Source organism: Peromyscus maniculatus, chromosome X (assembly GCF_049852395.1).
Source record: "Peromyscus maniculatus bairdii isolate BWxNUB_F1_BW_parent chromosome X, HU_Pman_BW_mat_3.1, whole genome shotgun sequence".
NCBI classification, from domain to species: domain Eukaryota; kingdom Metazoa; phylum Chordata; class Mammalia; order Rodentia; family Cricetidae; genus Peromyscus; species Peromyscus maniculatus.
The window spans coordinates 26,902,409-26,927,589 of record NC_134875.1 but is presented as its reverse complement, the minus strand read 5'-3'; the positions used below and the strand labels follow the sequence as shown (position 1 = coordinate 26,927,589).

At 40.9% G+C, this 25,181-nt stretch overlaps 1 protein-coding gene across 2 annotated transcripts in view; it reads right to left on the bottom strand.

Moving 5' to 3' along the window:
* Aifm1 (apoptosis inducing factor mitochondria associated 1) overlaps nt 1–19,793 on the bottom strand; it is a 40,984-nt gene extending 21,191 nt beyond the window's left edge. The window contains exons 1-5 of one of the 2 annotated variants that reach the window (XM_006996633.3): nt 19,480–19,793; nt 8,892–9,034; nt 2,865–2,964; nt 1,599–1,723; nt 1,344–1,474 (exon numbers count right to left, since the gene is read on the bottom strand). In XM_006996633.3, coding sequence (XP_006996695.1) covers nt 1,344–1,474; nt 1,599–1,723; nt 2,865–2,964; nt 8,892–9,034; nt 19,480–19,582 — 602 coding nt within the window. In that variant the 5' untranslated portion in view covers nt 19,583–19,793. Of the gene's footprint in view, nt 1–1,343; nt 1,475–1,598; nt 1,724–2,864; nt 2,965–7,597; nt 7,729–8,891; nt 9,035–19,479 lie in introns of both variants that reach the window. The other variant, XM_015989955.3, reaches the window with a different exon arrangement.
* Between the last annotated feature and the right edge of the window lie 5,388 nt (nt 19,794–25,181).

Sequence of the window (25,181 nt, the reverse complement as noted above, 5' to 3'; positions counted from 1 at the left end):
CTAGAACTGGAGTTACAGATGGTTGTGAGATTACCATGTGATTGCTGGAAATTGAACATGGGTTCTTTGCAAAAGCAAAAGTGCTCTAAAATGCTGAGCTATCGCTCCAGCCCAGGTCTGTAAAATTTAGTTCAACGGTAAAGGATCACTAGTGAGAAAAACACTAGAGCTCCAAGAACAGTACTGGAATTGAGAGACCTAAGGAGTCCTTTAGAAGAAAAAAGCTGGACCTATAGCTCCAATACTCAGGGTTTGTTTGTTTGTTTGTTTTGTATTTTTGGGACAGAGGCTGTTACCCAGGCTAGTCTTGAACTCCCGATTGTTTTGCCTCATCTTCTCAAATGCTGGGGTTTTAGGTATGCACATCATGTCCAGCTAGCTCCAAGTGTCTTTTGTGCAAATAGTCTGATAACGAGGCTCTTCATTACAGTCTTCCTGCTCTAGCCCTGCAGTTGTCAATGCTGGCTAGAGTGTGAAACGAAGTGCCATTAATAGCCTGGGGAGACAGCTCAGTTAAGTGTTTGCCGTAGAGGCATAAGGACCCAAGTTTAAGTCCTAGAACACACATAAAAAAGCCAGGCAAGGTGGCATGCACCTGTAATCCCAACCCTGCAGAAGCAAAGACAGGAAAATCCTTGCGGCTCACTGGTTATCCAGCCTAGCCTATTTAGTTGAGTCCCAGACCAGTAGGAGACCGGGTCTCAAAAATGCAAGGTAGATGGCAGCTGATAAATGACACCCAAGGCTGACCTCTGGCCTCCACATATATGCAGGCATGTATGCTTGAGCACATACACACCCAAAAATAGTAAGAGTGCCATAAATCAGTTTCACTTGCTTTTATGTGACTTGCCTAGGTATTTATTTAAAAATTTTAAAATAATTTATTTAAATGTATTTTATGTGCATTGGTGTGAAGGTGTCGGATCCCCTGGAACTGGAGTCACAGACAGTTGTGAGCTGCCATGTGGCTGCTGGGAATTGAACTTAGGTCCTCTGGAAGAACAGCCAGTGCTCTCAACTGCTGAGCCCTCTCTCCAGCCCCTTGCTTAGGTATGTATAAAGAAATGACAACATTGGCTAGGCTAATCTCTAACAGAGAAATCTAACCTAAAGGTCCTAGAAATAGGAGCCCTAACATTTCACAGTCTAGCATTAAACTGCTGATTGTTGGTGGTTTTGGGAACAGAAGCTAGAATGCTCTTTGTTGCCTCTGAGCCTGACCAAATATGTACAATCGCAGACTTCCATGTAGAGCCTTCCTATTTATCACTCGTGATCAGTGGAAACTCTTAACCTGCTCCGCATGCTCAGTCAGGCCCAGTGTACATAAGCAAACATACCTTCTCTCTTTTCCATTCCACTGTCTGAATTGCAGTGTCTTTGTAACATTTGGATCATCTGAAAACCACAATTCTTTTGAAAGAGGAGGTCGCATGTATGGCAGCTCAGGGTCTTCAGATACAATCAGGACCTTTAGACACAAAATGGTATTTATCAGAGCTAAGTAATTTAAAAGGCAGATGTCAAAACCTCCACACTGGCTAAGTACTTGCACACTATACCCTCTATACCAAGCAAAATACCGTGCACCTTACCCTTGCCCCAGGATCCCGAGCCCGGATGGATCGGGCTGCAGCAAAAGCAGCAGTACCTCCACCAATCAGCAGGAAAGGAACATGACTCGGTACTCTGACTGGAGGAGCTGACCCTCCCTCTTCAGCTGTAAGTAACAGAACAAGCAGGGTAAGTCTTCTTAAAGGCTCTCACGAGCCCTGGCCACTATTCTCAAGCCTCTACATAAAATAAAGCTAGCACACCTATACTAATCTTAAACTTACTGGGTTTAGGATGCAGCTCAGTGCTAGGAAGCTTGCCTAGCATGTCCAAGATACTGGGTTTGATAGCCAGAACTTAAAAAAAGGCCAAGTGGGGTGGGACAAAACACCAAACCATCTTCATAACATCGTGGTGGGAGTGGGAAAGGCAAGCATTCCTTTCATTTTGCCAGTGGGGAAAATTTTAAATGGGGTGAAGGAGCTGATTGGTTTCTTTCATTCATTAGGTCTATACTGGATCTAGGGCCTACCTTAAATATTAGTCTTTTCTTTTTTTCCCCTTTTTAAGACAGAGTCTTACTCTGTATCCCAGGCTGGTCACAGATTTCCATATGCTGGGATTACAGGGTACATCACCGCACCTGGCTAGTTGTTTCTCAAATATATTAGAAAGCATATATTAAAAGGCCTCTGCCATTCTTATTATTTTTCTACTGACAACCAGGAAAATATCAAGTTCAGTTGCACCTTTTGTTAGTAATAAAGGGGAAACACCTAGGAGGTCAATTGAGGATTATTATACAATGTTCATGAAGAAGGCGGCATTATTGAAAAAAGCAATACAAACAGCCTACCCAGAGCTATCTATAGGGCTTATTAAAGGATTACAACATTCCTCTTTGAAAATCCCAGTGAATCAAATGGAAGCGAAGGCTAGAGCTTTGTGCTACAGGAAAATAAACATATCTATAACAACTCAAAACTCCAAAGATTCAAGGGAATTAATATGACCAAAAAGCTTTAGTCATTGGGAAAAATAGCTTTCCTATCTTTTCCTGTTTTTCTTACCAAGCTTGCCTTTTAAAAAGCCTATATAAAGAAAGGCCCACAATAATTTTACTTCAAGCCTAAAATGCCAACCAAATACTTTAGGAAACTGCTCCCTGCTGTGTGGTAAAACCATAATTTCTGGTAGCTTACAATTTCACACTGTTATACTACAACAAGGTATTAGCGAATCATAATCCTTAATCACTTTCCCTTATTTAGTCTCAAACCATCAGAAGAGACAGAGGAAATACTTACCAGAAGCAATGGCCCTCCTCTGTCTCTCTTCTGGTGTCAGTCCTAACCCCGCTATTCTTTCATTGTATCTTTTTTGATCTTCTTTTATAGTCTTGTAGGCCTGTAGACCCAAACACGGAGAAAGTTTATTTCATGATACAGGTAACTCAGACCATACGCTACTATCATTTCAATTAAATGAGAAGCTTTTGTCTACACTGCGGTTAGTTCTTCTATGCCAAAATCACTCAGGCAGTTTTCTTTCCCAGCACTGGGGAGGGGGCCCAGGGCTTCATGCATGCTAAGGAAGCACTCTGTCACTGAGCCACATCCCCAGGCCAAAGCTCTTTTCTTAAGAAAGAAAACTATTCAGTGTACACATATTTGGTGAGGAAAGAATACTTGAAAGCAGATCAAAACATGTTTCAGATTTTCTGAGACTCTTGGTAAGGAACTCTCCTGATACCCAACTCAGAAAGTAGAAGTAAAGAAAGGGAAATGTAATGCTAGTAAGTATAGGAATGGCTAAAGTACAGAAAGAGGTTTTGGACTATGCCGGGTGCTAGTTGTAAAATCAATCTACATGGGGAATCCATCTTCCTGATAGATGTTTCAGAGTTTGCCAGGGATTGAGATATGTGGCTAGGTGTGTCTTAGTCTTAAAATGTAACTCATCTTTCCAGGAATAGCTTTTTTCTTTTTCTAAACTGAGGAGGTAGAAGTCTCACCTAGAAACACAACACATTAACAATTATAAAGGGTCAAACACCATCTTCATTAAACACCTGTTTTATTTCAAATATACCCTTTCCCCTAGACTTTCAAACTGGGGAAAGGTATCTCAGTATTATGACTAGTTTGTTATTTATCTTTATTAACACACAACACCGGGGCTTATTAGTGACTTTTAACTTATTTTTAAAATATTTAGATGCTGGAAACCACCCATGGCCTTATGTTTATCAGACCACTGAGCTATATTCCCCAGCCCTAATTAGTAACTTTCAAAAAAGTTACCAGTTGTGGTAACAACACTTTTAATCCCAGCACTTGGATGAAAAAGACATGCAGATTTATGTGAGTTTGAGGCCAATCTGGTCTACATAATGAGTTCTAAGCCAGTGAGGCTACAGGGTGAGACCTTGATCTCAAAAATAAATAAATAAATAAATAAATAAATAAATAAATAAATAAATAAATAAATAAATAAATAAATTTTAAAAATGGGCTGTGCGTGGTAGCACATGCCTTTAATTCCAGCATTTGGCAAGAAGAGACAGGCTGGTCTATATGAGTTTGAAGCCACAGATTAATTAATTTAAAAAAAAATAAGTGAGCCAGGCAGTGGTGGTGCACACCCTTAATCCCAGCACTCGGAACACAGAGGCAAGTAGATCTCTGTGAGTTCGAGGCCAGCCTGGTCTACATAATGAATTCCAGGACAGCCAGAGCTGCTACACAGAGAAATCCCTGTCTCAAAAAAACAAAAACAAAAACAAAAACAAAAAGTGGTGGACAAGAATGACTTTTTTTGAGATAGGGTCTCATGTGGCTTAGGATCACCATGAACTTCTGGATCCTCCTGTCTCCACCCCTCCCATTCTGGGATACAGGCATGGACATGGATTACTATGTCTGTCTGATTCATGCACTTTTGAAGACCAAACCCAGGACTTCTTATGTGCTGGACAAGCACTCTACCAACTGAGCTACAGTCCCAACCCAAGGATGTCTTCTAATGACAATATTTTTGTTCTTTTGCATCCCACATGGTCAACAAGAAAAAAATTTAAGTGACCATATCTCAAATGAAATCTCAAATTGACTGTAGAAATAAGGACAAGTATCATAAAATATATCCTAGGAATACTCCTAGGAGGTTGGGGATGTGAGTCAGTGATGGGATGTTTGGCCAACAAGCACAAGGGCCTGGTTTTGAGCCCTACTACCACATAAAAAATAAACTAATAAAGAAAAAAGACTTTCTATGACCACTTTACAGGGCAGCTCATTAGTGATGTGCTGCAAATGGGGACCCTAAGCCCTGAGAGGTGAGTACAAGAGATGGTTTACTCTTATCGACAGAAGTGAACAGGAAAGAGACTGGGGCTATGCTCATGAGAGGGGTCATTCAGAAATGGTCTGAGCCATTCCATACCTCCTGAGGATTTTACACATAAAAGGATTGGCACAGGAAGGTTTATAGGGAAAGGGCTAAATTAAGGTTAAATGTGGATAGACAGCCTTTAAGCTCAATGTTCTAAAGTGAAAGTTCGTTTACATACACACCAAATAACAAATTATATTCTCCAAAGGGTTTCTGTATTCCTAGTTTACAAAGATTTCCAATTTTGGGCAGGGGGAGAGGCAAATACAAGTTAGGCTAAGAAATACTACAAATATATGAAAATATTAGTGGAGGCAACCTTTCTACATAGGAAGGAGTTTGAAAAGAAAGGCCATTTTTCTGGGGCAACAGGATTCTGTCACTTGACTAGTGGTGAAGGGCCCCAAAGTTCAACCTCCGTAATTATTCTAAAGGCCATCTGGGGCTGGTTCACTGAAACTAGCAAAAGATGAGAGTAAAGCACCTACCTGAGGTACTAGAGGAAGTCACTGGCATAAAAAGCTCACATGGATGCTAATCAGGAGTTTGTGTATCAAGCAGCGGATAGTACCATTAAGGTCAATGTTTTTCAAACTGGTTGTAACCCATTAGTAGGCTATGAGATTTACTTGTAGGTTAGGATCAGCATTAGTAGAGGAGATGAGTTGATTAATAGTTTATGTCCAACCCAGTAAGTACAACACTAGTTGTAAAATGCATTGCATTTTACATATTTGTAGTTTTATAGGTTTTATAGGTTGCAAGATAAACTACATTTCTTACTGTGTAGATCATGGGAAAGTGTTTCTTTAAAGCCAGTGGGGCATAGACAGAGGGCCAGGAAGGTAAAGACCTCTTGATATAGGAGTTGCTGAAGGAGTAATTATAGTCAAATGAAAAAAACTGCAGGAAGAGCTATTGCTAAGGACTGAATTCCTGAATTCCTAGGCTGAAGCCCTAGCGGCCAGGATGACAGTATCCAGAGACCGGAGTGGTGGCGAGCTGGATAGGGCTTTCATAAGAAGAGCAAGAGACAGCAGCACTACCTCGCTTCCTTTCTACACTGCCCTGCTCCATGGGAAAACACGGTAAGGTGGAGGGTTGGCTGCACGCATGTCATGAAGAAAACCTTCACCGGAAACTTAACCTTGTCTGACATTCATTCTAGACCTTCCAGTCTTCAGAATTAAGAAAATAAATGTCTATACTTAAAGCCATTTTGTGGTATTTGATTATGAGAGCCTGAGAAACAAATATAAGCACTACATTATTTTTATTGAATTTGTTTGTGTGTTTGTATGTGCATGTCCACATGTGAATACCACAGTTAGAGGACAACTTTAGAGAATTGTGTTTCTTGCTATCCTTATTGTAGGTCCTGGGGATCAAACTCAGGTTGTCAGGCTTGGAGGCAGGCACCTTTACTGACAGGCATCTTTACCTACTGACCCATCTTATCAGCCCTGAAATTTGCAACCAGAGAAGTCTCACCAAATCTGGACACTGATTTTAAGTTGTTTTTCATGACTAATATCAATTTCAGAGAAAAAAAATGTAAGCTGCTTGATAGCAAGTTTTCAACTATTTAAAATCTGAAACAAAAGTATACAGACTAGTTAGTTTGATAAATGTAGACAAAAGCTTATCATTTAACCTGGAGCCGTTATAATAGGTTTATTACAAGCAGTGTTGGACAAACACAGAGGGCAGTGAAGCATTTAACTGAATGACTTGAGAGAAATTTGTGCTGCTTAGCTATTTCTAAGACAGGAGCAAGCCACAGTGGCCGGCCTAGCTCATGGCTTGGCATCAAGAGCATGTGCATGTCAAGTCTGTGGGGGCAGGCCACCCAACGCTGGTCAGCAACACAAACCAGAGATTCAACAGAGTGAAGTCATTATGAACATGTCTAATGCAAACACTTGAAAATGATTTTTGAATAGATGAGGTGGAAGTGATGAGAAAAGGTGAAAATCATGAAATGGAAAGGTTAAGGCTCGGAGGAGGGTAGTATCTGAGTCACTGATGAGAGGTGTCAAGAAATCACCCGACATGAATGCTTCAGCCACGAGTTTGACCAAATTAGGGAACAAAGGGACACTGCCAAACAAATTGAGTTTGAAGTGGAGGCTGTGGGTGCTTTGGGAAAACACTCCAGTCTCCACGGCTCTCAGGACCTTGTCAAAAGCATTCAATAAAAGGCCTTTTCACAGTAAAAGCCGAGTTGATTGCTTCTCACAAAACAGAAAAATTACATTTTACCTAAAATGATTCCAAGTTGATGGTGCTCAAGTTCCCTTTATTTACTTATTCAACATTTACTCTGAGACTGTCTTGTTAGACATGCAGCACTAAAGCACAATATAATTTAGCAGTGTAAAAATAAGCACAAATTTGACAAAAGTTTCAAAGAAAAGGTTGATAGAAGGATTTGGCTCTAAATTTATGGGTTGAGATTGGTCTAGTATAACTTCAAAGGTTTGAAAATGACATCTGAGGACTCTAGTGACTGACAATGTCCCTTTAACAAATGTCTATAGGAAGCACATGCTGAGACTATTTCACTGTACTCTATGAACCAAGTTATTATTAGTGCCATGGCTTCACCCACCCTATCCCCAAACATAGTTTAGTATGAGCATCTTACATAATAGACTCCTGCCCCAGTCACTGTTGCTCCTACAATTAAGAAGTATACTAGGCTGCTGCCATCTTTCCCAGAAGCACCTGTAGACGCTAGTGATCTAGAAGGGGATCCTAGGAGATGACACTGCACAACTGGAGGTAAACATAAGGCCAGGAAGGAGACAAAAGGAAATAGAAAAGGCACTAAGTATCAATGAATAAACATTTAATGCAAATGCAGAGAAGCATTTTGGTTACTGTGCTAAACAAAAAAATGAAAAAGAAAAATTTTTACAAGCTGCTCCAGGGTTGGAGGAAAAGGACTCTTCCCCAAAGTACGTTATCAGGCAGATGTTTATCTATTTCTTGCTCTGATCTGACTTACAACTGGCAGGAACTGGCTACTCTTCTTTACATTTTGAAATCAGGTTAAGGTATGAGAATATGGGTAGCTTCAAATAATTTTCATGCCTCCCCTTAACCTAGTGACAGGGGAACAAAATAATTTTACTATTATCAGAAGAGAAAGAACTAAAATTGTAACGGTATTGAACCATTTGTTCTTAGTATGTAAAGCAAACAGATTTCTTTGATCAAGGGTGTTAGTAGGCATCGTCAAAGTCGATTCACTCAACCTTACAGGATTCAGTTTCAGGTGAATCTGCTTAGTTACAGTACAAGTTAAAAAAAAAAAGAAACACCCACAGAATAAATCCTCTGTGACCTGCTAAGATGATCAGTTCTTTTAGGGAGATATAACCATGCTAACAGTATGTACCAACTAAATGCTGTTTCTCAGCTCCCCAAAACTCCATTCTACAATTGGAGATACTAGACCCATTTCTATAATTTAGTCTTTGAGTGAGATCCAGGGATTTAGTTTTCCTTTTAGGAATGCTTAATATCTTTAAGTGAAAGCTGTTTTTTAAATGGTCAATCTCAAGCTACGGGGGAAAAAGTCTTTAAAAAATTGGCAAATACATTAAAATCAAATATTGTGCTTAGGAGCTGCAATGAATGTTGACTTGGTTTACAGGTTACTTTATCACAATCAAGAGAACAACAAGTACAATTGTGTGGGTTAGTCAAGCCTCAGGAAACACAGCAGTTTTCAAGCAAAGAATAAAAAGACAAGTGAAAAGAGCAAAGACCAATCAACACGACAGTAAGTATCAGTCCCAAATCAAGAAGGCCTTTTGGCGGTTTTCCTACGGGAGAACGAGGAATTAGTTGCGAAGTTTGAAAGCAGAGCGGTAGTGAGTCTCTCAATGGGAGCTGTCTGGCAGCTTCTCTACACAAGCTGCTTTTTTACTTACATATGCACCAGCTCCTATTGTTGATAAGCCCACAATAAGGACTAACACAGAATTATCGATTTTGCCCCCCGATGAACCAGAGCTAGCCATTTGTCTTGCCATCTGGAGTTCTAGAGGAACGCGCCATCGCTGGAACAAGTTGCCTAAAGGAACACAATTTGTTAACACACACACAAAGAAAACAGTTAACACATATTTATGACTAAATATCAATGTACTGTAGAAATAAAGAATACCTTGGGCTGTACGATGTTCACTGTTTGATGAGCAAGAAAATTATAATCAAAACTGTACACATAAATACTACAGATATTTCTGTACAACCTATGGTAATAGGACTTGCTTTTGAGGCAGGGATGCGCTTTGTAGTCTAAGTTGGTATCAAACTTGTGATCCTTCTAAGCCTATACTATCATACCCAGAGAAGCTGTTGGGAGTTCTCAAGAGCACAATTTAAACATTATCCAATGAGAACATTCACAGCTTCCAGAAAGTTGGTTAAAAAAAAAAGTGCAGTTCCTCCAATATCTTTGCAAGTTCACCATAAATGAAGTAAATACCAAGATAACCTATTTAGTAGATAGTCATCCCTCAGTATCTGTGAAGCTTAGAGTCTAGATCCCCAGAAGGACCTAAATTTCACATATGCTCAAGTTCCTTATAGAATATGGTACAGAATTTGCATACAACCTATGCTTATCATCACATATACTTCAAGCCATGTCTAAATTATTTATAATGATTAATATAATGTAAATAGCTGCTACACTTTATTGTTTAGGGAAAATAACAAAAAAGCAGGCTTGCCTCCAACTCACAAGTTCCGCTTGAGGGCTGGGATTAAAGGTGTGTGCCACTACCACCCAGATTATTTTGTTGTTTCTTTCTTTTATAACAGGGTCTCACCATGTAGCCTGGCTGACCTGAAGTTCACTAAGTAGTGAACTCTGCCTCTGCGTCTGTCTCTGCCTCCCAAGTGCTGGGATTAAAGGTACATGCCCTGTCATGTCTGGTTTAAAAATATTTTTGAGCTGGGCGGTGGTGGCCCATGCCTTTAATCCCAGCACTCAGGAGGCAGAGGCAGGCAGATCTCTGTGAGTTCAAGGCCAGCCTGGTCTACAGAGTGAGATCCAGGACAGGCAAGGCTACAGAGAGAAACTCTGTCTCAAAAAAAAAAGGACTGTTGAGGACTGGAGAGATGGCTCAGCAGTTATTAGCACTGGCTGCTCTTCCAGAGGTCCTGGGTTCAATGCCCAGCACCCACATGACAACTTATAACTTATAACTGTCTGTAACTCCAGTTCCAGGGGATCTGATACCTTCACACCAATGCACATAAAGTTAAATAAATTTAAAAAAAGAAAAAAATATTTTTGATTAGTAGCTGGCTGAATCCATGGATGTGGAACCAATAGATACAGAAGGCTAAAAATATACAAAATTGACTACAGGCTACCTGGGACATTATGATACCCATTTCAGGAACAAAGATACACAAAATTGACTACAGGCTACCTGGGACATTATGATACCCATTTCAGGAACAAAGATACACAAAATTGACTACAGGCTACCTGGGACATTATGATACCCATTTCAGGAACAAAGATACACAAAATTGACTACAGGCTACCTGGGACATTATGATACCCATTTCAGGAACAAAGATACACAAAATTGACCAGAGGCTACCTGGGACATTATGATACCTATTTCAGGAACAATCTACCTGGCTGAAACCTTGCTTAATTACAACCCTGGAACATACAGTTCTGTCTTGTGTGTAAAGCAACGTGTCCTAGAGGAAAGAAACATTAAAAATCAAAAGGAAGTCAGAACAAAAATTTTACAATGAACTTAATCTCTCATAATAACTGAATTTATACTCTTAACTATATTCCAGAATGACAAAATGTAAAGTGACTACCAATGTCTTGCAGTTTCTCGTTCAACAGAATACGGTCATTTTTTATATTAGCACTCTGCAATAATCATATGATCATGACATGCTATGAACATGAAAATGTGAGACATTTGCAGTTCTTTTTCCCCAGTGGATGCTGCCATTTTCAGACGAGGCATGTGCCTTCCCAGTGATTATACCTTGTGGGTGTTCACTACTGATAGAATAGTGATTCTTTCCAGCTTTGTAGACAGTTTGGTCTCTGGAACAATTGTACCCTCCTGGGGTATAAAAGCAGCCCTCAAAATACATAGGTCTATGTTCCAAGAAAATTTTACTTATAGCTACTAAATCCAAGTTTTATATAATTCTTAAGTATTATAATACTGTCTGTTACTAAGGTTTTCCTGGCCATTTAAAATCTATAAACGCTGCTGAGTATGGTAGCTTACACCTATAATCTTAGCACTAGGGAGGCTGAAGCAGGAGGATTACTGCAAACTTGAGGCCAGGCTGGGTTACAGTATGAGAATGTCTCAAAAATACCTAAAAACTATACAAATAAATGAATACATAAACCTTACCATGGTAGCTTATGCCTGTAATTTCTATTCTAGCATTTGAGAGGGAGGGTGAGGCTGGACGATCCTAAATTGAAAGACAGGACGCTTTCAATTTAGTGGTTCTAGCCAACTCAGGCTACGAAGTGAGACTGTCTCCAAAGATACACTACATCAACAACAGAAAGTAAAATCCACTCCGCTTGTGTAGTACACAAAAGCAGGAGCTACCTGATCATGGTTGGCTGAGTATGTTCGCTTTGATCTAGAGCAGTGGTTCTTTCTTCCCCCACAGTGGGTTCCCGGGATTGAAGGCAAGTTTTTCAGCTTGGCAGCAAGTGCCTTTACTGCTAAGTCATCTCACTGGCTTTTTTGCTTTGTGAGACAGTCTCCTTAGGCAGTCCAGGGGGGTCCTCCCTCCTGCCTTAGCCTGATGAGTACTAGAATTACAGGCTTGGCCTACCAACACAGGGTTCCAATCTCCATTTCTAACACGGTCCTGAGTAATGATAACATTAGTCTTGCAAACAGGACACTACTTTGAAAAACCATAGATCTAAAGGCTGATATTTGAGTTCTTATCCTGACTAGGTTTTAAAAGATAAACAGAGGCTAGGCACGGTGGTACACACCTTTGATCCTATCACTTGGGAGGCAGAGGCTGGCAGACCTTCGTTGAGTTCAAGGTTAGCCTGGTCTACAAAGGGAGTTCCACATTAGTCAGAGCTACATAGTGAGATCTGGGTCTTAAAGGAAAACAATACAAAAACAAAAACATACAAGAAAAAAAAAGAGCCAGGCCTGGTAGATTAGGCTTGCAATTTTAGCTACTCCTGAGACTGAGGTAAATTCATAAATTCAAGGCCTTCTTGGGATATAAAATGCGTTAAAAACCAGCAAGATCAATGAAGGGAGACCTTAGGTTTAAAAATATTTTAAAAGGGGGCTGGGTATACAGCTCAATGATAGGGTGCTTACCTAGCATGTGCAAGAACCTAGGGCCCATCTCCAGTACTGTTTAATTTTTAAAAAGGCTTTGGTAGTAGCGTCCTATATAAACTTACAGACATGGAAAATGCAACATTCTACCCTTTCCTTTCACAGTGTCAGGGCACAGAGGGGCTAAAAACAAGTCTCTTATTACAATTCTTGGGATCATAAGTATTTTAGAACTCAGAACAGTTTTCAGTATACAGTGCATATACCTGGCACAGGAAGGGAGAGCAATCTAGACACAAACCAATTCATATTCTAAGAGGAAATCACACTGTGGTATTAAAAAAATCTAACTGGGGCTGCAAAGATGGCTCAGTGGTGAAAAGTACTTGCTGCTCTTTCAGAGAACCTGAATCTGGGTTTGGTTCTCAACTCCCACATAAGTGGCTTACAACCATCTGTAATTCCAGTTCAGATATTCTCTTCTGACCTCCACGAGCAACAGGCATCCATGTGGTGCACATATATACATTCAGACAAAACAGTCATAAAGTTAAAATAAATAAATCTAAAAAATATTCTAAGTAATCTCTTTCCAATATAGGTCAAATTTCACAATGGAAAGTGGGTTACACAAACGTGATAGTCCTATTTCAATTTCTGAAATATACATAGGAGACTTTAAATCTACACTCTCTAGGGAAGAAAATATATTTTTCTTTACTCTTCTTTGTATCTTATCTGGTTTAGAACTCTTTGCTGTCATGAAATAAAACAGTTTAAGTTTTAGACAGTAATTTATTAAAATAAGCTGAACGGTGGTGGCACACGCCTTTAATCCCACAATTTGGGAGGCAGAGGCAGGCGGATCTCTGTGAGTCTGAGGCCAGCCTGGGCTACAGTTCCAAGACAGCCAAGGCTGCACAAAAACCCTGTCTTGAAAAACTAAAAGAAAAAATATATTAAATGTATTAAAATAAAACCCCTAAGTTTAGCTCTTTTTTTCTTCTTTTTCAGAGGCAGGGTCTTGCTATGTTGTCCAGGCGAGCTAGCAGTAAACTGGTGATTCTGCAGACTCCATCTCTGAAATTTCTGGCATTAGCCTCCATTTTAATCTATGAAACTCTTTCCATACCTTTCTCTTCAAAGTTTAAAATTTTTAGGGAACCATCCATCACCTTCTTCACTTGTCTTATGAGAAGGTGACTTACTCTTGACTTCTCATTACTGTACCAGTCACTTGTTTTAGATGTTCTGCAGCACAGGTCAAGATTTTGTACTTATAATACTTAGAATGCAGTTTCCAATAACCCAATTTGTGCTTGTGTAACAGTGCCTGATACACAGCAGGTATAAATAATTTTTTAAGAGTGAGGGTATCAGCCGGGCAGTGGTGGCACATGCCTTTAATCCCAGCACTTGGGAGGCAGAGGCAGGCAGATCTCTGTGAGTTTGAGGCCACCCTGGTCTACAGAGTGAGTTCCAGGAAAGGCGCAAAGCTACACAGAGAAACCCTGTCTTGTAAAACCAAAAAAAAAAAAAAAAAAAAGAGTGAGGGTATCACTGTGTAGCTCTGGCTGGCCCAGAACTTGCTATGTAGACCAGGCTGGTCCTGAACTCACAGAAATCTGTCCGCCTCTGCCTCCAGAGTGCTGTCATTAAAGGTGTGCACTGCCACCTGGCCCTGGTTTAATATATGTTGCTAAAGAACATATATTAATTAAATAGAAATTCCTTCTAATCTGATCGATATCCACCAAACTTTTGTTGTTTCTTTTTGAGATGAGAATTTGCTATGTAACTCTGACTTGCTTTGAACTCATGATCCCCCACCTCAGCCTCCCCAGTACTCTGAATGGATATTTATTTCTACTTGTCTTGTTTCTTTGAGACATGGTCTCATACTGTAGACTGAGTAGGGTTAGAACTTGCTGTGTAGCCTAGACTGGCCTCAAATTCTTGGCAGTTTTCCTCCTGGGATTATAGGCATGAACCAAGGCTCTGGCATTGACTAAACATTAAAGAATTCTTTGAGAAGATTTCTAACCTAGATCCCATTAATTTCATGTTGCTTAATAAAAAAAAAGCAACTTTAAGTACCACAGACTATCACTAAAGTAATACTTTAACCAGTAAGCTCATTTTTGGGGTCTCAAATTTTCCTATTATCCATACTCCCAGACCTTTCCAGAAATACATTCAAATGCTGAGGTGCTTAGGAATCCCAAATGATTAAGAAGTCTATATGCTCTTAAAACTCAATTCCTAAACATCAAGCTAATTTTTCCAACATGGATAAAACACAGCCTATTTGATGTGCCTGCTGTAGCTAGATGCTTTTTTATAAATAATGCACAATTATTTAATTTAATTTTATCAGCCTTTAAAAAAATTATCAACCCTGACTGGGCAGCGGTGACACACACCTTTAATCTCAACACTGGGGAGGCAGAGCCAGGGGCATCTCTGTGAGTTCAAGGCCAGCGTGGTCTACAGAGCGAGTTCCAGGACAGGCACCAAAACTACACAGAGAAACCCTGTCTCGAAAAAAAAATTATCAACCCTTGTTGGAATTTTAGAAAAATAAGAATGATAACTATAGTACAGAATGAACCATTCTTACAAAAAGCACAGCAGAAAAAAAAACGTTAGGTAATAGAAAAAAAACCCTTCGCTGGGAATTTAGTATGTGTCAGAAACTGTACAGGATGCTTAGGACACAGCAACAGATAAGACCAAGTCCCAGTCCTTGGATTTAGGAGGGGGAAGTGACTACTGTTATTCTGAACATGAGAAAATATGCTTGATGCAAATCGCAAGAGAAGCAGGGCTGCTGTGTTTGCTTTTCTTAATCCTTAAGTCAGAAGAAGAGAAAGACAAGAGTCACTACTCATCTAAAACAATACTTCCCAAATTTACCCGATCATACGAATTCTAAGAGTTGGCTAAAATACAGATTCCAGGACTCTATCCAGGAGAACTTTATTCTCATTCCAACGAGTCTCTTTCATAGATCCTGGAGTAGATTTGGGTTTTATCCTTTACTCAATTCATATAACCAGGCAACTTTGGGAAGCATGACCTAGAAGAATGTTAACACATGCAGCAATTCCTTCAAACATTTTTTTAAAATCTAACTTATTAACTGATTATAGAAAAACTTATCCTGCCAAAGGTTTTCTTGTGGGGGGAAAACCTTGATTAGGTAGGATGAGTAGAGAAGACTCATCTAGGCTTTAAAAAGATGCCACCCAGCACTCTAAAGGCTAAAGAAAAAAGGAGCATGGGATCAAGACAAGATTTAGCTACATAGTGAGTTGGGTATAGGGTGTTCAACTGGAATGCTTATTACGACTTAGCTATTGGAAACACATGAACTATGAACAAAAGGCTGAGGGGCCCCCAGCTGGATCAGGCCCTCTGAATAGGTGAGACAGTTGATTGGCTTGATCTGTTTGGGAGGCATCTAGGCAGTGGGACCGAGTCCTGTGCTCATTGCATGAGTCGGCTGTTTGAAACCTGAGGCTTATGCAGGGACGCTTGGCTCAGTCTGAGAGGAGGGGACTGGACCTTCCTGGACTGAGTCTACCAGGTTGATCGAAGTCCTCGGGGGAGGATTTGCCCTGGAGGAGGTGGGAATGGGGGGTAGGCTGGGGGTAAGGAGAGGGGGTGGGAGGGGGGAGAATAGGGGAACCCGTGGCTGATATGTAGAACTGAATGGTATTGTAAAATAAAATAATAAAAAAAAATTGTATAGCTACAAAAAAAAAAAACTTAGCTATGCCAGGCAGGTGGCGGGGGTTGGGGTGTGTGTGTGTGTGTGTGCGCGCGCGCGCGCCTGCGCGTGTGCGTGTGCGCGTGCGCGTGCGCGTGTCGTGCACTCCTTTAATCCCAGCACTCAGGAGGCAGAGCCAGGCGGATCTCTGTGAGTTCAAGGCCAGCCTGGTCTACAGAGCGAGATCCAGGACAGGCACCAAAACTACACAGAAAAATCCTGTCTCGAGAGAAAAAAAAAACAAAACAAAAACTTAGTTACATAGTGAGTTGGGGGAAGGGCGTAGCAACTGGAATACATACCAAGATCCTGTCTCAAGGGGCTAGAGAGATGGCTCAGAGGTTAAAAGCACTGGCTACTCATTCAGAGGACCTGAGTTCAATTCCCAGCACCCACATGGCAGCTCACAACTGTCTGTAACTCCAATTCCAGGGGATCTGACACCTTCACACCAATGCACATAAGATAAACTTAAATAAATTATAAAAAAAGATCCTGTCTCAAAATATCAAAAAAATCATTGTGTCATTTAGCAGTGTCCACAATCTAGGTAGGATTCTAGGTCACAAGAAGTTCAGTTTCTTTTTTTGTTTGTTTGTTTGTTTCTTTTTTTTTTTTTTGCTTTGTTTTGATCTTTCTTTCTTTCTTTCTTTCTTTCTTTCTTTCTTTCTTTCTTTCTTTCTTTCTTTCTTTCTTTCTTTCTTTCTTTCTTTCTTTCTTTCTTTCTTTCTTTCTTTTGCTTTGTTTTGTTTTTTCGAGACAGGGTTTCTGTGTAGTTTTGGTGCCTGTCCTGGATCTCGCTCTGTAGACCAGGCTGGCCTCAAACTCACAGAGATCTGCCTGCCTCTGCCTCCCGAGTGCTAGGACTAAAGGCGTGCGCCACCACCGCCTGGCTCAGTTTATTTTTTAAAGACAAAAAGATTCAGGCCAGGCTGACCACCTAGTGCTGAACACCTTTAAACCCCAGCACTCAGGGGATAGATCCAGGCCGACCTCTATGAGGCCAGCCTGGTGAGTTCTAGCACAACCACGGCTGCATAATAGATACTGTCTCAAAAAAAGAGAAAAGATGCTATGATTCCAAATAAAGGAAAATAGTCAAATATTTGAACCTTAGGTCAGAGAGTTAGTGATCAGTTTGACACAATGGGTAGCATAATACTGGGTGAATAAAATATTATAGAACATTAAATATCTATTAACAAGTTCTCAGAAATGGATGCAGACTTAGTTACGTTTAATCATTTCTGAAAAGAGGCAGAAAATCCAAATAAAGCAGAATAGCAGCTATTGAGGTTTTAAGACAAAAAATAAAAAATAAAAAAACAGAATGGAAATTAACCTAACAGTGTCAGAGATGTAGATGCATAGTTTCAAGGCAAGCTAAAGTTTTGCTAAAACAAGAAAAATAAAAGCAAAAAATAAAAGTTTGCTAACAACCTGGCAAAGTATTAGGGGGGATAAAAGGGGGGGGAAGTGGTATATAAACCTTGACTCTTGTTATGTGAAAAAGCAATCAGATTAAAGGCAACTGGCAAATGAGCCATAAAACTATTAATTCCTACAATGAAAGTATCATAATTTCTTTTTGAAATTGTAACCCCACCCCCACTCGTTTTTAAAGCAAGTGATGTCATACTCTGATTCGTGGCCAAAGGACAAAGAAATGTATGTAAAAAGATGGATGGGTATGTCAGGAAGTCATAGTATTTTTACAGGAGACTGCCTTCAAAAAGCCATGCAGTGGGAAAAAAAGCATTTAAGTCTGTATTTTTTTCAGCAGTTCTAATACTATAACCAAATGAATGTTTAATTGATGAGAACTTTGGTTAGATGACAGAATTCTTGCAAAAGCTATGTACTGAGCAAAATAAATACACGATATTAGAAAGCCTAGTATCTCCAGGTTATCTATATTTCTATAAATTTCTTCACAATTTACATACAGCACCACCACTTCCATGCACAGAAATACAAATTCTATTCACTGGGTTTTTAGATAAGCCAGAGGGGTTTGTTGTTTGTTTGCCTGTTTTTGCTAAAGCAAATTCTCAAGTTAAAGAGAAGTATTTTGTAGGACATAACTCAGCTAACACTTTTTTTTTGACAGGGTCTCAACTGTGTAGCCATGGCTAGCCTAGAACTTCCTCTGTAGACCAGGATGGTCTTGAATTTACAGATATCTGCCTGCTTCTGCCTCCAGAATGCTGGGATTAAAATCATGAGCCACCACACCCAGCAGATAACACTTACTAAGAAACATTTTGATTCATAGCAAGTGGACAAACTTTCCAAACACATTTGCAAAGATCCTAACAATCAAAAAGTATTTTCCACTTATTTCTAAACAACCCAGAAGGCATCTGCACATTACAAAAGCCTTAAGGATAATATTTGATATTATAATTGTAATTACCCCAGGATGATATATTTAAAAAAAAATCATTGATTTTTAAAATGTACCTTGTAAAAGGGGGTCATTCATTCCCACAAATTTGTATAGGTTGAAAATAAGCTGACTCAAACCATGCTCAGAAAAAAAACATGAATATCGGATGCACAATGGGTTAATTACTAGAAAGAGAACCGAATTCATGCTTAACTGTTTCCGGACAAACTTTAGGAAGCAGAGTAGGGGTGTAGCAATAGATTGTGGCCTAGAGACTGGCAGAGCAGCTTTAGCTCTACCTATTAATTATGTGACCTTCTGCAAGTAATTTCACCTCTCTGTTCCTCAATTTACTATCCATAAACTGAATGGGTTGATGTTTACCACAAAATCCCTTCCAGCTCTAAAGTTTGATAAGACAACTTCTCAGAGAACAGTGTGTTCTGAAAAATTTCATTGAAGCATGTAAGAACATCAGGAACTGAACTGTTCGGGCATCTCAAATCAATTCTGCGCTTTTTCTCTCCTTATCTGGTGTACAATCAAGTCCTTACTGGTGTTACACTTCGTAGGGCATTCAAATCTACAGCTCTCATGAGGAGTTTTGGAAAGTAGAGCGAATAATCTGATTTACAGGAGAAACTTGGGCATAGGGCTGTCACAACCAACAAATGACAATGTCCATCTGACCTCAATGCTTTAAAAAGGCAAGGCGGCAGCGATGGGCAACATGCTGTGGCCAAGCTCTGTTATCCCCAAAATACAAAGACTCCCAGAAGGCCTCACACTGACTTCTGGGATTCACATCTCTTGAAGGTCAGGTCGGAATAAATGTACCGGTTCCTCAGCTTGCAAACTCTGGGTTCGTATCCCGCCAATTTAGAATTCCTGTAATGGGAAGTTTTTTTGTTTTTTGTTTTTCTGAAGGACGGGGGAGCTCTGCGAGAGACTGGGAGCCTAAAGCACCTAGGCCTTTGGACTTTGCAGTAGGGTAAGGGGTTGTCCCGGACGGGTCAGCTAGTCACCTGGAAGCCGGTTCCTCTGTCTCGGTCTCTGGACGCACACCGTCCGCACCAAGGGCACCAGTTTTTGCTTGAAAGCACCCGCCAGGCCTCCGCACCGGAACATTTCGGCAACCGCTACTCAGAACCTTCCCACTCCTCCTTTTGCTTCCACACCGTCGAACGGGTCAAACAGCACGGGCTCGGGTCCGCTCCCCCTCCCGTCACACGCACACTACGCAGGCTCCTCCTCCTCGCCCCAAGTGGACATTGGATAGAGAAACCGGCCCGCTAGAGCCGGGAAAAAGGCACTGAGGCTGAAGACTTACTGCGCAGGCGTAGTACTCAGCGCTGCCTTGCAATTGGTTCCCACGGTAATGAGGTCTGCGCATGCGTCCAACTCCCCACGCGCTCTTGCAAAGAACCGGGTCCCGCCTCCGGATTTACAAGTTTCCGCGAGTTAGTAGTACTGTATTAGGTTGAGCCGCTTAGGAAACCTGTCCAAGGAGAGACTTGTGCCTGGCGGCTGTGAGTGGTGCTACTGCAATGTTGGTGATGGGAACTGATAGCACATCACAAAAACCGACTCCAGAACCTTACTTTCTTTTTGTGTGTTTTAGGTAACTGGCTATCAGGCATTTAAGCCTTTCTGAATCTATTCGTGGGATCCAATGGTAGTCTTTCCCCCAAGTGAGTCACCGCACCTGACTTTCAGAATCCTGAATAAACTTCCATTTTTTTACAAGTAACTGGCACTTTCTCATGCAGCCCTTTTTTTGGAGTGGGGGTGGGGGAAGTGGACTGGGGGCGTGTACTTCCCCTGTTCTTTCTCTGTATCATTTTCATATGCTGTACCAAATGCTTTGAATAGTCTCCTGCTATTACGGCTTTAGTGCTTGAGAAGAGAAGGCTGACAAAAGTTTGTGCCAGACAGATTTTCTGTGAAAGAAATCCTAAGCAGGACTGAGAAAGTTGTAGGAGATACAGAGCGAGAAGTGAGAGAAAATAGGTCTTTTGCTCTCCTGTGGGCAGAACACATACACCTTTTTCAAAGATTTGAATTGCATATTAAGTATCCAGTGAAGCTGTGTGTGGTGGTATACTGCCTGTCACAGAGGCAGAGACAGGAGAACAGCACGTAAATTTGAAGCCAGCTTGGTTTATATCAGGCCAGCGAAGGCTTCCTGGTGAGGAGACCCTGTGCCATGCTATTGAACAGTACTATGTAAGAGGCTTTTGTGGATATGAAAAGTATGGAGAGTGAGCTCTGTTCAGTTGGAGAAATGGGTCTATTGGTCTTTTAAATGATACCTACCACAGAGCCATTTCAAGAAAGGGGTTTGGGATGGAATCCCTAGGGGAAAACGTAATAAAGAAGTGTTATTTGAACTATGTCTTGAAGGATGATCAGTAATTTTCAAGTAGTGGAGGAGAACGAATAGTATTTCAGAGGTGGATGCACCGAGACTGAAGGTAATATTTTTGGGGTTTAAGCATATTGACCTGGACTCCACAGGGACCTAGGTTGAATCCTGTCTCTGCTACTTGGACAAGTCACCCAATTGCCTCAACTGGTCTGGAGACAGTTGGACTTAAGAATGCAAGCCTATAATTTCTCAGCACATGGAACCTAATCATGAACTCTAGACCAACCTGAGCAACATAGACTGTTTCAAAACAACACCCCAGGCTGGGAGTATAGCTCAGAGGCAGTGTTTGACTAACACTACAAGATCCTCCATTCAGTTTGAAGCACCGCACACAAACACCCTCTGAAGTTTTAAATAGTAATAACAAAATAAAAATTTCAGAAATAAAGAAATAAAGTTCAGTACATTTTCAGGAGACAATGACAAAAGACATCCTGTATTAGGAAGTAGTGATAAGGACGGTAAGTGTGATGGGGCCAAATTTGAATTGTCAAATGAATTTGGCCCTAACCCTTGTAAGTGATGAAATTCCTTTCTTTCTTTTCTTTTTCTTTTCTTTTCTTTTTTTTTTTTTTTTTTGGTTTTTCAAGACAGGGTTTCTCTGTGTAGCTTTGCGCCTTTCCTGGAACTTGCTTTGGAGACGGGCTAGCCTCGAACTCACAGAGATCCTCCTGCTGCCTCTGCCTCCCGAGTGCTGGGATTAAAGGCATGCACCACCACCGCCCCGGCCCTTTTTTTTTCTTGGAAATGAATAGGGGATGCAATTGCAAAGGTATATTTTAGGAAGTTTAACCCAGGACACAGGATTCATTGCACGAAAACACCCAAAGTTTCTTTATCCATTGAGCAGATTTGATCAATGTTTAAAATTGCAAGTAATGAAGCTACGAGTGTTGTCGAATACCTGTAATGACAGCACATGGGAGCAGAGGCAGGAGGATCGAGAGAGCTCAAGCTCATCCTCAGCTATTTACTGAGTTTGGGGAAAGCCTGGGCTACAAAAGACCCTGTCTCGATTAAAAAGAAAAAAGAAACACAAAACAAAACAACAAACAAATAAAAACAAGCTGCATGTGTTGTCACAAGCTTTCAATCCCAGCACTAGGGGCACAGATACAGGGGGATTTCTGTGAGTTGGAGGCCCAGCCAGGGCTACATAGAGAGAGCCTGTCTCAAAAACAAACAGCAAAAAGACAGCTTCCTCCAAAGTCCCAAAATGTAATTAATGAGTAACATTTTCTACGATTTATTTTATTTTGCCAGGGGTGGTGGTGGTGGTGGTGGTGGTGGTGGTGGTGGTGGTGGTGGTGGTGGTGGTGGTGGTGGTGCACACCTTTAATCCCACCCAGCACTCAGGAGGAAGAGGCAGGCAGATCTCTGTCAGTTCAAGGCCAACCTGGTCTACAGAGCTAGTTCTGGGATAGCCAAAGCTACACAAAGAAACCCTGTCTCAAGAAAAAAAAAAGATTTATTTTATTTTATGTGTATGAGTGTTTTGCTTGCATGTAAGTCTGTGCACCATGTGCACACCTGGTGCCCTCAGAGGTCAGAAGATAACATCATATCCCCTGGACTAGAGTTATGGATGGTTGGCCATGTAGGTGATGAGCCCTGAACCCCAATCGTCTGCAAGAACAAGTCCTCTTAACCACAGACCCATCTTTCCAGCCCTTAAGAGCGACATTTTTTTAAATCTAGATCTGCTTTGGGGGGTTAATATTGAAAATATAAATTCCAGAATAAACTAAATATATTTTATATTTTAAAAGCATAGATATTACTCCTTGTTATTTCTAGAAATCCATAGTATACTGAGGGACTGAGGCAAGAGGAGCACTTGATCCAAGCAGCTTAGGGGTCAGCTTGGAATAACATAGGGAGATGCAATCTTTTAACAACAACATCAGGTTAATAATAAAGGTTAATAACAAACATGCATTTGTTTAATACAAAGTTAATTATAGCTGCTGATAAAGACAGCTTTGGGGGGCTGGAGAGATGGTTCTGTGGTTAAGAGCACTGGCTGCTCTTCCAGAGGACCTGGGTTCAATTCCCAGCACCCACATGGCAGCTTACAACTGTCTGTAACTCCAGTTTCAGGGGATCCGACACCCTTGCACCAATGCACATTAAGTAAAATTAAATAAATTATATTTTAAAAAAGATGGCTTTGGAAAAATACTATCAAAATTATGATAGTCAGGTGTGATTATGAAACAACTGAATATATTAAAAAATAATTTAATAATGCATAATTAAAACAAAAAGTGCAAAATACATGTTTTTTTGTGATAGGTGCAAAGAGGTGTTTCTCTTGTCCTTTTACTTAAAAACTGTATTTTACTCTTTTTACCCTAGCAATATACTCGCCAAACTAATTCCAAAAGTATGTGGTAACAAACATTTCATCAGGATAAAAACCCATTGTAAAATATCATATTTCTAGAAATCAAAAATTCAAACTTACAAAGGAAGACCCAGTGACAACTTTTTTTTGCCAGAATCATCTGAATAAATTTAGGTAGATAGAATTTTTTTCCTTGAGGTAAGCAGCATAAATTCTACCCATAAGTTGGCAGAACCTCTTTCCACTGAATGTAAATGCTGTGGCATTAATAGTTACTTCCCCTCACTTTTTTTTTGGAGACAGTCTCCTATAGCCCAGTCTGGCTTCGAATTCACTCTGTAGCCAAGGATGACCTTAACCCTCTGATTACCTTGCCTCTCCCTTGCCAGGGCAAGCACTGTACCTCCTATCTTATCGTTACGTTACAGTCACTCTTCTAAGAGCATAGATCACTTGAGGCATCAGAGGGTTTTTTTTAACAAGAAATAATCGAATAATAATTTCTATTATATAGAAAACAGTCAATTGAGAAACAAAACTACTGTGCCATGATGATTGCTGGTATACATAATGGTGGTCTTGGATTAACCAACTCCTTCTCTGGATGGTTTTTATGTTGACTAGTATAATCAAGGGTTTTAGGAATGGGTGACCCACATGTGTGATAAAGGGCTATAAATACATCTCCTAACTCAGGAATAAGATTAAATAGAAGACTGTATTTTGAATAACTTGAACTTGGCTGAACATTCACATTCCAATATGCTTACACACACATCACTGAGATACTGAATTGTTTTATTTTTCCTTAGAGGAAATGGATTTAATCACATTGTCTCTTCCTTGTAGATCAGCCTCACATGCAAAATGGCAGCTCATGTGTGCTGCTGGAACCCCTGACCTTGAAGACATTAGCAATATCTCATACATGGATGCTAATGGCATATGTTAGTGCTACCTTAGTCTATGAAATATGAGGGAGATGAGAAAATTCCTAAAACAAACATAAAATGGGTCTTCTTTATTGTATACAAATTATACCTAAGTTGATGTCATACTAATTCTGAACCTGAAACTCACTTGGGAGAAGGAATACAGGTCTTGACCAAGTTGTGTGTTGGTTAGCAAGCCTTGGGAAGCTGCCCTCTGACATTGTAAGAAAGTTGTATTCATTTATCATCTTCCAAGCATAATCTAGGCTTCTGGCAAATTAGACCCAACCACTTTGTTCTACATTCACTTTCAGGGGGTGGGTGAACCCTCCTTGGGATTCTCAATTCCATTTGAAACTCCGCCATTCTGGGAGCGAACGGCTCTATGAAGGGCTCAGAGTGTCAGGAATTGCGGGGTTTATGTCATGTCCCATGTGCCCTCACCTGGGCCTGTAATGGTTAGCTACAGAAACAAAGTCCGCCTTTGCTGGCGCTGTCCTCACTAGTTTCCCCCCCTCTCCTATCCTCTGGATGGCCCTCTCCAGCGGCGGGCCTTCCCCATTGGCCAGCCAAACACAACCGACTGTAGCAGCCAATGGGAGCCGCCCTCTTGAACATTCAAGAGGGTGGGTGCTCGTGGTGTGATGAGGGGAGGTTGGCGCCTGGTACGCGCCCCCCTACATCTGGCAAGTCTTTGACAGAAACTGTAACATCCCCTACACATTCACAGCCGTGCCCCATGTCTGCCTCCTTTCAGCTGCATGGGTGCCTTCCACAAGCCACTGCGTGTACTGGTGTCCTGTCAGTGCCCTCCCCAATTTCTTAGGCCCCCCAAAGTGCACCTGCTTACTCAGTAAGACTGAACACCTCTTTATCCTAAGACTTGGGGGAGGCAGGGAACCACAGCGGCACAGCTGTCAGCTGCTGTGGAGGTGAAAGGGGTATATCCAACCCCCCACCGCCTAGTGCTGCACCGGACCCGAAGCTCTCCAGTGATGCCTTAGGGTACAGCTCTCT